Source organism: Durio zibethinus, chromosome 19 (genome assembly GCF_047325235.1).
Source record: "Durio zibethinus cultivar Kanyao isolate XHJ-2024 chromosome 19, ASM4732523v1, whole genome shotgun sequence".
In the NCBI taxonomy this organism is placed as follows: Eukaryota; Viridiplantae; Streptophyta; class Magnoliopsida; order Malvales; family Malvaceae; genus Durio; species Durio zibethinus.
Window position 1 is genome coordinate 5,118,046 of NC_143180.1, and position 12,791 is coordinate 5,130,836.

Here is a 12,791-nt window from a genome sequence, read left to right on the forward strand (position 1 = left end):
AAGAATCCCTTTTATCTTTTTCTTTAAATAATTTACTCTTTTTAACTAAGTGATCATATTTGAAATGATGAATGGCCATCTTTCTCTATCCTTCACATAAAGAAAAATTATTCACTTGCTACTTATTTGAGCCTATTAAATTTCTTGTTTTAAAATAAACCCTAGCCAAGAATCATCTTTTACACTGAGAGGTAAAATAAGGATATCTTTAAGAGCCCAACTTCAAGAAAAGAGTTTGATATTGAGAGCATCTAATGTGCACCTTAGAGATGAAAGCTCAAGGTAAAAAATGAATAAGGTTTTAATTAGAATTCCAAAAACTCAAGAAAGTAGTTTGTTAAAGATGAAGTCAAATGTTAAAAAAAAAACAAAGAAAAAAATGTATTTCATAGATGAGAATTTGGGCCAAAAGGTGAATGAAGTTTCAATTAGAATAAAAAAAATGGAGCAAAAAAAGAAAGATATGTACCTTGGAGATGAAAATTCAGGGCAAAAAATGAATAAAGTTTTAGTCAAAATCTTAAGTAAAACTTCAAGAAAAAAAATGCTGAAGTTGAAGTTAGATACTTGAAAAAAATAATTAAAAAAATAAAAAAATAAAAGAAGACATGCTCTTCAAAAATGAAAGCTTAGGGAAAAAAGCAAATAAAGCATCAGTTAGAATCTCAAGTAAAAAAAAGACAAAATTAAAGGAAAAAGAATGCTAAAGCTGAAATCAGTTGTTTCCAAAGGAGTAAGCAAAGAAAGACACATCGCTTTTTATCCAGAGAATGCTCCATAGATCTTTGGCCTAATTACCCTGAATAACATATTTTGAGCCTATCTATCCATTCTTTCAAAACCTTAAACCTTGGCCTACATTACATACCTTGAAAAATCCATTCTAATAAAATGCGAACACTTGAATTGAAGAGCTATATCTTAGAAAATTTGTATATACCTATTAGTATTTGGCAAGATTATGCCAAGTTCTTCATTGCTAGAAAATATAACTCTAAGGTGAAACCAAAAATTGGTAATTTAGAGCTAAAGCCACTCTTGAAACCCCAAAAAAATTTTAGAGTTCCAAAGTTCTATCCAAAAGAAAAGTCAAGATGCAAAACCATTTAAAGGATCAATACCTATTAAAAGCCTCATATTTCACCAAAGAATGAAATAAAAAACTAGCCTTTTTCTCTTCCTAAATCTTTTTCAAAAAATAATGGCTAGTTTTAACACTTATTGAAGTATCATATTTTTAATAAAAGAAAAGTGTTTTAGAAAAATGATCTCTTTTCTAAGCCCAAGAGTAATCCTTTTAACCATCATTAAACCTTCTTTAAGATATGTCCACTAGTAAAAAGAATTGAATGGTTGATTACCCCTATCCCCAAGCATTCCAAACAATAATCATCAATTTTCAAAAGATTCAAAAGTCATGAGTTTTCAACTTTGCTCATTGATTACGAAAATACTTTATGTTGGGTAATTTTGTGATCTCTTTTGAAAAGTTCAAAGATTATTTGAGCATTTTGTATAGAATACTAAGATCATTATTGGTGAAAAGTAAACAGTAAAAATTTGAACAAAGATCTTTCAAAAAAATGAAACAAAAGGAGTCTTCGCATTTGCATTATTTGTAAAAGACATTTGACCTACATGCTACAAAAAAAAATCGCATTTGCATCAATTACATGTGCATCATCAAAAAGACATTTAATCTGTATGTTAAAAAAACAAAAAGAGTCTTCACATTCATGTCACTTGTGTTCACATTTGCATTATGAGAAAAACATTTGATCTACATGCTACAAATTTTTTTTTTAAAAAAGACATTCACATTTGTGTCATTCGTATTCGTACTAACATTTACATAATAAGAAAGATATTTGACCTGCATGTTGTAAAACAAAAAAAAAAACATTCGTATTTACATTATCTACATCATAACCAAGGCATTTACATTTGTATAATAAGAAAAACATTTGACCAGCATGTTGCAAAAATAAAAAAGACATTCGTGTTTGCATCACTTACATTTGCACTTACATATGCATAAGGAGGAAGATATTTTCATTCATATTTACATCATGAAAAAGACATTTGCTTTTGCATCACTTGCATGTGCATCATGAAAAAGACATTTGATTTGTATTCTATAGATATATGCTTTTGCATCATAAAAAAAGTATTTGTAGGGATATTTACATGAAAGGAACATTGGCATTTGCTTTGTGAAAAAAGTCACCTATATTTGCATCAAGCATTCATATTTTTGCATTCACATAGACATTCGCATTCGTATCATTTTATGGAAATAGACATTTGTATCATAAGTGTGTTTGTTAATTTTGTAAATATTGGAAAAAAAAATAAAGAAAGAGGAAAAAATAACAAAACAAGGGGCAAAAATAGAAAAAGAAGTCTATCATGAACAAATGAGAAAAAGAAAAAATAGTTTGACAAAAGACCAAAATGTCAAAAAGGTTTAAAGAGTGAAAAGAAAAATGATTTGCAATAAGTAGAGGGGTTGTTCAAAAATGAATGAAAAAGATAACATACGATATAAGATAAGACTTAAGCCCAGCTTAGCTAACATCCAAATCAAACTTTAAGCCTAGATTAGCTGACACTTTAAGCCCAGATTAACTGACACTTTAACCCATATTAGTTGGCACTTTAAACCTAGATTAGTTGGCACCTAAGCTTAGATCATCAAGCACTCAAATTAGCTACCACCCAAATGATATTTAAGCCAGTTTAGCTAGCACACTAAGCCCAGTCTAGCTAGCACCCAGATTAAACTAAACCTAGTCAAGCTAGCACCTAAGTTAATTTGTAAGACCTCTGGATAAAACATTTTAAATTTTTAACATTTTAATGCCTTTGATACGATGAGCATTCAAAGATTTATAAAACCTTTGGGCATAATCTCTAAGATCTCTAGGGAAAATATTTTAAAATTTTAAAGCTTTAACACATCTGATACGATGAGCATTCAAACATTTGTAAGATTTTCGAACATAGTCTTTAAGACCTCTAGGCAAAATATTTTAAATTTTTAAAGTTTTAATGCCTCTGATACAAAAAACAACTTAAAAATTTGTAAGACCTCTGAGCATAATCTATAAGACCTCTAGGTAAAATATTTTAAATTTTCAAAGTTTCAATGCCTCTAATACGAAAAGCATTAAAAAATTTATAAAACCTCCAAACATAATCTTTAGGATGTTCGAGTAAAATATTTTAAATTTTTAAAGTTCCAATGCCTCTAATATGAGAATCATTCAAAGATTTGTAAGACCTTCGAGCATAATCTCTAAAACCTTCAAATGTAATCTGTAAGATCTCTAGACAAAATATTTTAAATTTTCAAAGTTTCAATGCCTTTTATATGAAGAGCATTCAAAGATTCGAGATTTGTAAGACCTTTGGGCATAATCTCTAAGACCTCCAAGCATAATCTCTAAGACTTTTAGCTATAATCCATAAGACCTTTAGGCAAAACATTTTAAATTTTCAAAGTTTCAATGCCTATGATATGAAGAACATTCATAGATGTCAAAATTTGTAAAACCTCCAAGCATAATCTATAAGACTTTCAAGTAAAACATTTTAAATTTTCAAAGTTTCAATGCCTCTAATACGAAAAGCATTCAAAGATGTCAAGATTTGTAAAACCACTAGGCATAAACTCTAAGATCTCAAGGCAAAACATTTTAAATTTTCAAAGTTTCAATGCCTTTAATACTAGAAGCATTTATATATGCCAAGACTTGTAAGACTCGCAGGTGTAATCTCTAAGTCCTTTGAGCATAATTTATAAATCTTTCGAGCTAAATTTATTTTAGTTTCAAGATTTGTAAGACCTTCAGGCATAATCTCTTGTTTTATTTTCAAAAGTCATTAAGTTTTTATTTAAAAGAGTTTTTATTTAAAAGAGTTTTTAGATTTGTTTTTAAACGGTCAAATTTATTAACAAAATCAATAAAAAACTTTTGAGAATCTTTACTCCAAACAAAATTGTTGTCTATATCTTTACCCCATTCCTTATTCTCAATAATAGGCAAAGAGGGACAACTGTAGACACCTAATTTTATTTTGACCAACTCAAATTCTTTTTTTAAATTTGATTTTTATATTTCAATTTGGGTTAACATTATTTGATTTAACTAAATTAAGCTCATTTAGGTTTGTCCTGAATTAATCAGTTTCAAATCAATTTGCATAATTTGAAATTCAACCTAATTTGGATTGATTCAAAATTTGATTATTCAGGCTTAAAGGCCCAAGCTTTAATTTCAAATTCTAATTAAATTTCAAGCCTAGATTAATTTTTAAAATCATAATTTTATTTTTATTTCTTTATTTGAAATTAATTAAATTAATTGAAATTGGAAAAAAACAAAGAAAAAAAAAGGAAAACAAATAAATTAAAGTGGCCAGCAGCCATTGTATTAGGAAGCACCATACCACAACCAGCCAAACCCTGTTTTATATATTCATACTGCATTTTCAGACTGCTAAACATTGAATGCCTATGTCTATTATGGTTCAATTCATAAATAAAAAAGAAGGATGAAAACACAAAAAGGGAATTTTTTCAGGTCGAGCACCCCTTTCCACCCTCTGAACACCATCAAATTCGCACCTTTGCACACACCACATCCAAGCATCAATCTATCAACCTAAGCACTAGCCCAACCCTTCATTCTCAAAACCCAACAAATTTTAGCATCATTTCCCAACATAAAGAACGGAGACCACAAGCCTTATCAACATTTCAAGCCTTGACTGACTCCTTATATGCACCAACTCCAGCTTAAAATGTCACTACCAGAACCCTCCACCTTTACACTCACCTACCCAGTAACTCCAGAAGCCTACCTTTAAGAACCATCCTCTGACCATTACCAACCCTGGCCTATGCCCATCCCATGCATTACTTTTCCAACACCCTTCTAGCACTTATTTCCATCATCCACCCAGGTTATCTCAAGCTTCAATACTAGTTTTGTGCCCAATCTTTCTCCAAAGCTCCTTTATTACCTACCTCGACTTGAGCTTGGTACCTATTCGACCATCCCTATAGTACCCCCACACCTAACAGAGCCCTAGCACCCATTCCACCAACCTAGCAAACATGATCCCCAATGTTGGTACCTCTTTCACTAACCCAATAACTCTGAGGCCCTAAAAGCATGCATTTTCACTAGTGCCATGGATGCATCAAGCCAAACACTCCTAACACTTAAATAGACGCTACTAGCATGAACCCTTGTGAGCACCACCCAAGTCATCGACCAACACCTAAAAATCTTCTCACCTAGCCTTCACTTGCCACAGTGCAGACCCTAGCAATACCAACCAAACTAGCTACACCAACTCCACCCTTTAAGAACTACCTTCTGACCATTACAAACCCTGACCTACACCTTTGCTCATCCTACACACCAAGTTTTAGCACCTGGTTCCCTCCCATAGAAACTAACAGTCTCAACCAATAACTTAGCCCATCCTTGAGGACCAAACCCACTTTTCCTTGCCCATACCCTTGCTAACTCACCTACTAGCCCTAGCCAAACCCATTAAATTGACTATCACAACCATCGTCCACCATAACCATTTGATACTATCCCAAAACACAAACTTTCAATCATACCCAAAGCCTCATTACCACTAGTAAAAACATGTACAAAAAAAAAACAAATTCCCACTACTAAACTCAATAATCACAAAAAAATAACCATAGTTCATCTCTAAGGTAAGGGAACCCAGTACCACAGAGCCAACATACCAAAAAAAAAACCATAAAAAATACAAAAAATTAAAGGAAAAGCTTTTGAGTTGAAAAGGCTTTTAGCCTAGTTTTCATAAGAAATGAAGGTTGTAAGTAAAAAAAGGCATACTAAATGTTAGAGGTTTACAGTCGACAAAAGTGATGGCTTTTAAGGTTTAATGCCCTGATCTTGAATGGCATATCTAAGAAGATCTGGATTTATTTTGAAAAACTAGGGTTAAAAAATAGAAAAAAAAATGAGGGCTTCATTTGGGTGAAGTTCGGGCTAATTCTAGCATCAACGAGTAGTGGTTGGTGATGAAGGAAGCAGCAATAATGGTAGTTAATTGTCAGCTTTTAGATCTTGGTATTGAAGCTTGGCCAGAGTTCTGTTTTGTTTGAAAAGAGTAAAATTTTTTTTTTGGGAAAAGCTATGAAATTAAGTAAATAATTTTTTTTTTTTAGTTTTATAGTAAAGGGAGAAAGCATGAAAATGGCATCATTTCAGCTAAAGGGATTTGTGTGCGACCTGGCTACTCTATCTAGGATTGGCATGTCTAACCCACCTTCCTATCAGCATTTAATCGGTTCAACTAAACCATTTTTGAACTAACTAGACCCTTTGAACCACTTGTTGAACTGGCCTGAACCATTGAGAATTGGTCTAAACTACTCATAGACCATGAACCAGTGTTGACCAGCCTATTTTTAGTAATTTTCTTAATTTTGTTAAATTTTTTTATTTTTAGGTTATTTAAACTGTTTATTGATGCATCTTAATACTTCAAATACCTAGAATTACATAAAAAAGGATATAGGAAAATTAGCGTTATAAAACTTATTAGTAAATTAAAGAAAATATGTAATAATAATAATATGAAATAGTAAAAATTAATAATTAAATGAAAACTTTTGATAACAAGACTTTGGAAAGTTCAAGTAGTGATTCCTGAGAATTCACAAGGTGAGAAAAAATTTCTAAATATTACCAAAGTATTGAAATATTTAGAAACTCTTTTTAATACAAATATTTTTATTTTTTCCTTTAAGTTGAACAATTTTCTTAAAAAGATAAGAAAATACAAATATTTATAAGAGTATACTTTTTTTTAGGAAATAAATTTATTTATAGATAATAATATTATTGCACAACTTCTAAATATTAATAATTTTTATAAAAGTAAACAAAAAAATCCAAATAGGAGATCTTAAAAAAATTTGAGTAGTTATTCTTGTGAAAAAATTTATCTAAAATACTACCAATGTACTTAAGCATTTAGAATAATTTTAGATAAAGAATTCTTATTTTTTTAATAAATAGAATAAGAAATGAATTTATAAAAAATATTATTTGATTTTAAAATATAGATATCATAATTTACAATATGCTTATTAAACATAAATCTTGAAGATAAATATGAACCACTGATGATGAGAATTTTGAAAATTTCGAGTAGTGATTATTAAAAGATCTTTAGGTAAGAAAATTTCTTTTTAATATGGCTAAAGTACTGGAATATTTTTTAGAATTTTTCAGTAGGCAATGTTCTTATTTATTATTCCAACCAAGATAAAAGAAAAAAACAAAAAATAAAAATATGTTTTTTTCAATAAAAAATTTTAAGAAAATTAATTTCAAATACCAAGATTGAGATATTTTTGTCAAAATTAAAGGATAATACATCATTAATTGATACCATTTTAAACGAGTATTGTGGAGGTATTAATCATTCTCCACACGTAACCGACTTTTGAATTCAAATTGTTTTTGCATATTAAAAAATTATCTTTTTGGTAAATTTTTAATTAATTTTAAGATTTTATTAAAAATGTAAGTTTTAATAAGTGACCAATCGTACTTAACCAAAAAAAATTGATAGCCATTCTTTTTTGTTTTCAAATTCGTCTAACGGCCCAAAAAACCATTACAATAATTTAAAGATTTGTTTTATTCGTTTATAGTTTATTTATTTAAATTTATTTAGTTATGAATTGTTTATTGTTCATGAATATATTCATTTATATATATTAATGAACATATACGGTTAATATTTACGAATGAATTTGTTTAACTTAATCGAATTGAATATAAATAAAATGCGAATATTCTATCATTTAAACGAATTGAATTTGAATGAACAGAAAATTTTTGTTACTAAATATGAATTGAGCTTAAACACCTCTAAAAATAAATAAATAAAACCAAAGTTATATATTTATTTGTTTATGTTCAGTTCATTTACAGCTCTATCTTTTTTGTCTATACTCACTTTTTTTTTTCAAAATTATTTTTAGGTGAAATTATTTAATTATCATTTTCTCATCTCAATTTTAAATTTTCAGATATGATTTTCGATAAAATTTATAATTTACTAGATATGCATATACAACAAGTTATATAACTTATCAAATTTTCATATCTAATAAATTTTAAAAAAAGTTACATTTAAAATTTAGAAAAAATATTCAATTGAAAAAAAAATCTAATATAGCATGAATTTTTTAAAATAATTGTAAGGTCATTTAGAAATTAATAGACAAAAATTATGCATGTGAATTTTTCATTTATTCTTGATTTCAATGATTTGAGACAGAAACTTTTAAATTTTTGGTTATCCAAATCCTACACTTTTAAAAGTTTTTGAATTTGTAAATTTTGAGATTTTAAAAACTTCACTGTTTATAAATCCAAAAATTAAAATATAAAAAAGGGTGTAAAGAAAAAAACAGAAAAAATAATTAAACAATTTTATTAAAAAAAAGTTTGAAAAAAAAGGTTTGAAGAGAAAAAATGAAAATACAAAGAAGCTCTCAAATTAAACTACATGCTAATCAATTGTTAGGGTTAGGATTTACAATTTACACCAGCCGGCAGTTTCTCTCTTCTCAATCTCTTACTTTCATATTTCAGTCTCAGTAAAGTTTTCTCGCACCAGCAAAAATGGGGTTAGTTTTTTTCCTTATATTAATTTTATTTTTCTAAAAAATGTTATTTTTTATTCTTTTCAATTGGATCCTTGCATTGGAAAAATGCTACCTTGTGAATCATTTCGTGATTGCCCTTGGCTTTGTTTATTTCAGTAAAGTAATCGTTAAGATCTAGTTTATATGATTAGATGATTTGTGGATCAATAATTCTTTCTCTTTTCCTTTTGTTTCTGGTGTGTTTGGTTGTTGATAAAGTTGTGGAATTTATGGGTCAAAATGTCTATAATTAACTGTTTGGTTGATGGGAAAATTATGGAAGAAGGTGAGAAATTTATTATCGTAGTTGTTCAGGATTTGTAGATAGAAACTTATGAAACGATGGTTAATGAACTTTTGAACCATTGGGTCGGGTTAGGTTATTTATATTCGTGGACCTTTTGCCTTTTTTGTGATGCATATATATATTGAAGATTGCTGTTGTGCAAAGGAAATTCATTTTTTGTTTATCCAATTTGATTATTTGGCTTGGTAGATAAGCCTTTATAAGGTGATTTGTGTTGTATTTTGGGGAAATATGCTGACAAAGTGGGAGTTTTGAGCAGGAAGATTCGTGGAATGGGAGCTAGTCGTAAGTTGAGAACCCACCGCAGGAGGCAGATGTGGGCTGACAGGGCATATAAGAAGTCCAATCTGGGAAATGAATGGAAGAAACCATTTGCTAGATCATCACATACCCAAGGCATAGTTCTTGAGAAAATGTTAGAACTAAGCTTGAGAAAATGTTAGAACTAAGTTATGTTTTGATGATGTTTTAAGGGTATTGATCTAGCAGATCGCGCTTGAATTTGATGCAGAACTTGACAATTTTGTTGCTGGCATTTGCAGTGGCATTGAAGCTAAGCAGCCTAACTCTGCTATCCGAAAATGTGCTTGTGTTCAGCTGATCAAGAAGAGGAAGAAAATTGCTGCTTTTGTACCCAATGATGGTTGCTTAAACTACATTGAGGAGAATGCAAGTTATACACAATTTTCTGGTTTTTGTCATAACTCTTCTGATCTTTGAACCATGTTTTTGTCTTTGGTTAATGTTTATTGAGTAGAATTTCATTGATCCATGTTCATAATTTCTCAGTCTTTGGGATGTTTTGTCTACTGGTATGATTTGTTAGTTAAAGAAAATTGTGAAAAGCTTGCAGTAGATAACAGAGTTTAAGTGTTGCCTAATACCATGCTTGGTTTGATTTGGTGCAGGATGAGGTTTTGATTGCAGGATTTGGACGAAAAGGGCATGCTGTGGGAGATATTCCTGGAGTCAGGTTCAAGGTTGTTAAGGTATGTGGTGTGTCACTTCTAGCTCTTTTCAAAGAGAAGAAGGAGAAGCCAAGGTCTTACGATTACGGGATGAGTTTAGCTTTCATCATGGTTTACCAAATTTTTGTTTTCATCAAAGTGGTAGTGCTTGGGATTTGGAATGAAGGATTTTGTGAACCATTTTTCGTTTATCATCTAAAGTGAAAATTGATTAATTGAGTGGTTTACAGCTTTTTAACTTTGATGATATCATGGATGAATGATGCAGGCATGCAAGTATTGAAATGTTGCTTGTAGTTTCCTGCATTTGGCATAGAATACTGGTATGCAATAATCAATTAGTAATTTGTAAAACATTGCATGAATCTCCGCAAATCATTGCTTTATAAAGCTGCGGGTTTCGGCGCAATGGCTTGTGTCTCTTCGGGTGGGTTGACCCTGCAGGATCCGGGTTCAAATTCAGGCTTGTGTTTAAACTCTGCCTTATCCGCTTTTACTATAGAAAAAAAAAGAAAATAAAGAATCACTGCTCTCTAAGGGGTTGGCTGTCTTTCGATATTACCAGTAATAAAAGGTTTCAGTTGAAAGGATAATCGAAAGAGATGAGGTGGATCATTCAGCTATTTTCCGCCATGCATCGACAAGTGGTCAAATTTGTTTTGTTGCTTACATTAGTAATTACATTAGGAACAATCTACTTGCACCACTAGGCCAGGAATCGTTTTTTCTTGTAAAAATCTGTGCGTACAACCCATGATCCAAGAGGTTGTGTATCCCAAGCGCATGTAAAATGAGACAAAGATACACCCTGTTGCAATGAAATAACTGAAAAACCTAATGTGGTTTCAAAAGCAAAGGCTTATAGGTGAGAAAATCTTCTTTTATCAACCAAGAATAAACATGTCCTCAACAACAATTTGAGAAAATTGAGAACATTGTAAAAACCAAAACAAAGAACTCACACTCTTTTGATAACAACAAGACTCTCCTCATAATTGTGAACCCGAAGAAGATCTTCTCCACCTTCCTGGACTTTAATACCAAGCTCGCTGAATTCCTCATTCTCAAGATCATAAAGCAATAACTGTCCACGTCCGGATTCTACGAATACCTTACCATTGATCCAAAACCCAAACATCCTTTCAACATCTAAAATAGGTTCAATCTTCAAAAGTTTGGTCCACTGCCCATCCTCATTCAACACCCAAACCTCATTACTTTTGTCACTTTTATCCCTCATCTCAGTATCCCAAAAAGATATACGATCATGTAATGGAAGCAGCTTCCCACTAGATTTAGGACAAGGTGACTCCATCAATTGAAAAACTTCAGTGCTCAAATAAAATGCAAGGATCTTACTGTCAGAGCCAAACTTGGATATGTCCCAGTAGCAAACACCATTTACACATGCGTTATCGTTGCCGCAGCAAAAAGATAGGTCTTGTAAGAACTGAACATCTTCCTTTTTCAATACTCTCCATGAATCGGTGCTCATCCGGTAAACGGCATAGCGAGGTGGAGGTGGTCGTACAATATCCTCTAACATCAGATAATACGCCATATAAATCACCTTGTAATCATTGGACAAAGGATCTAATCCAAATCCAAGAATATCTGTACTACTATTTCCTTTTAGTGACATGTCCGGATAACAATCAGGGAGAATCCTAAATTCTCTTGTGGCGGGATTCCATAGAGTTATGCGACAATTGACCTCATCACATAAACAAATTAAACCATTATCCACACGTAACTCAAAAACATAGAGATCAGCAATATGTGAGGGCAATTGTTGATGCAAATCATGATAAGAAACAAGGTTTTGATCAACAAACAAACGCATAAGAATATTATTATTGTTGTCATCGTGATAATAAAGAAGAAGACGCTTATTCTTTTTGCTAATGCTAAGATGCTGAGAAACAAAGCTGGGATTTTGAAAGAGATCACACCAAGTTTTTGCCACACACTTGAAACGAAGGATAGACTTGACAGGCAATTTCAAGAGAATCTCAGTCAACATATCCGCAGGCCAATCACCATTGCTCATCGCCATTAATCCAACTCTGATTCTTTCTCTATATCTCAATCTGCCAACAAATCCCAAACTGAAAATTGAGAGAAAACAGTTCGTTAAGTTTAATTGAAAACCACACAAGGTTTTTGACAATCAATAAAGGAATAAAAAACCAAAACGTGGAAACATAGAGAGACTTACAGTCAATTTGATTAAAGCTTGATTAGTAACAAATAAAAATGAAACAAGACTGCTTTTACATGTAATGAAAAATTCCAAAAAGTAAAAGATCTGAGTGGATTTTTCTTTCCAGATTAATAAGAAACTTATTTTGATATTGAGAGAAAAAAATTAAAAAAAAAAAAGGAAGAAACGTAGGTAGGTATTAATAGAGGGTAAGCCACAATTTTATAAACAAAACCACCGACCTCCGTGTCAGGATTTAATGAACAAAACTATGTGCTTGTGGCCCCAACACTTCAACCAAAAAGACTATAATTGGGTTAAGGAAAGGAAACTTACAAATTGGTGCGGTGGAACGAGAATGATGATTTGTTACCATGTTAAGAGATACTGCTTTTACATTTTGACTCCGAATGTGAACCAATGGCCATTGTGAGTAAAATGCTTTTTCAATATTCAATAAAAAATTTTACTGATAGTCAGTTTAAATGAAACATAAACATAAAAAAAAATTTAGGATTTAAAAAATGCTAAGAGTTGTAAACAAAAAATATTATTTGTTAAAAAAATAACAACTTTTAATAATAAAAAAAT

At 30.8% G+C, this 12,791-nt stretch overlaps 2 protein-coding genes across 4 annotated transcripts; one reads left to right on the forward strand and one right to left on the reverse strand.

Moving 5' to 3' along the window:
• Nucleotides 1–8,484: 8,484 nt before the first annotated feature.
• LOC149513377 (small ribosomal subunit protein uS12-like) lies at nucleotides 8,485–10,212 on the forward strand. 3 transcript variants are annotated; one of them, XM_089748409.1, is made up of 4 exons: nucleotides 8,485–8,704; nucleotides 9,289–9,444; nucleotides 9,572–9,702; nucleotides 9,938–10,077. In XM_089748409.1, the coding sequence occupies exons 1-4, from the start codon at nucleotides 8,700–8,702 to the stop codon at nucleotides 9,940–9,942; spliced, it is 297 nt and encodes a 98-aa protein (XP_089604535.1). In that variant the 5' UTR covers nucleotides 8,485–8,699; the 3' UTR covers nucleotides 9,943–10,077. The 3 variants fall into 3 exon arrangements, with proteins under 3 accessions (XP_089604535.1, XP_089604533.1, XP_089604534.1); XM_089748407.1 differs by having other exon boundaries at nucleotides 8,487–8,704; nucleotides 9,572–9,698; nucleotides 9,938–10,212; XM_089748408.1 differs by having other exon boundaries at nucleotides 8,498–8,704; nucleotides 9,572–9,720; nucleotides 9,938–10,078.
• A 625-nt stretch (nucleotides 10,213–10,837) lies between these two features.
• On the reverse strand, nucleotides 10,838–12,393 carry LOC149513378 (putative F-box protein At1g50870). The gene is made up of 2 exons (XM_089748406.1): nucleotides 12,216–12,393; nucleotides 10,838–12,105 (listed from the first exon to the last, which is right to left on the reverse strand). Exon 2 carries the CDS (start codon nucleotides 12,051–12,053, stop codon nucleotides 10,956–10,958), a length of 1,098 nt encoding a protein of 365 aa, XP_089604532.1. The 5' UTR covers nucleotides 12,054–12,105; nucleotides 12,216–12,393; the 3' UTR covers nucleotides 10,838–10,955.
• Nucleotides 12,394–12,791: the final 398 nt, after the last annotated feature.

Bases quoted from the DNA above. Each gene is read 5' to 3' on its own strand.
- LOC149513377 (XM_089748407.1), top strand. The intron at 9,445-9,571 runs GTTAGAACTAAG...TGGCATTTGCAG, and splicing joins GGCATAGTTCTTGAGAAAAT to TGGCATTGAAGCTAAGCAGC. The intron at 9,699-9,937 runs GCAAGTTATACA...GATTTGGTGCAG, and splicing joins TAAACTACATTGAGGAGAAT to GATGAGGTTTTGATTGCAGG.
- LOC149513378 (XM_089748406.1), bottom strand. From the start codon at position 12,053: ATGGCGATGAGCAATGGTGATTGGCCTGCGGATATGTTGACTGAGATT.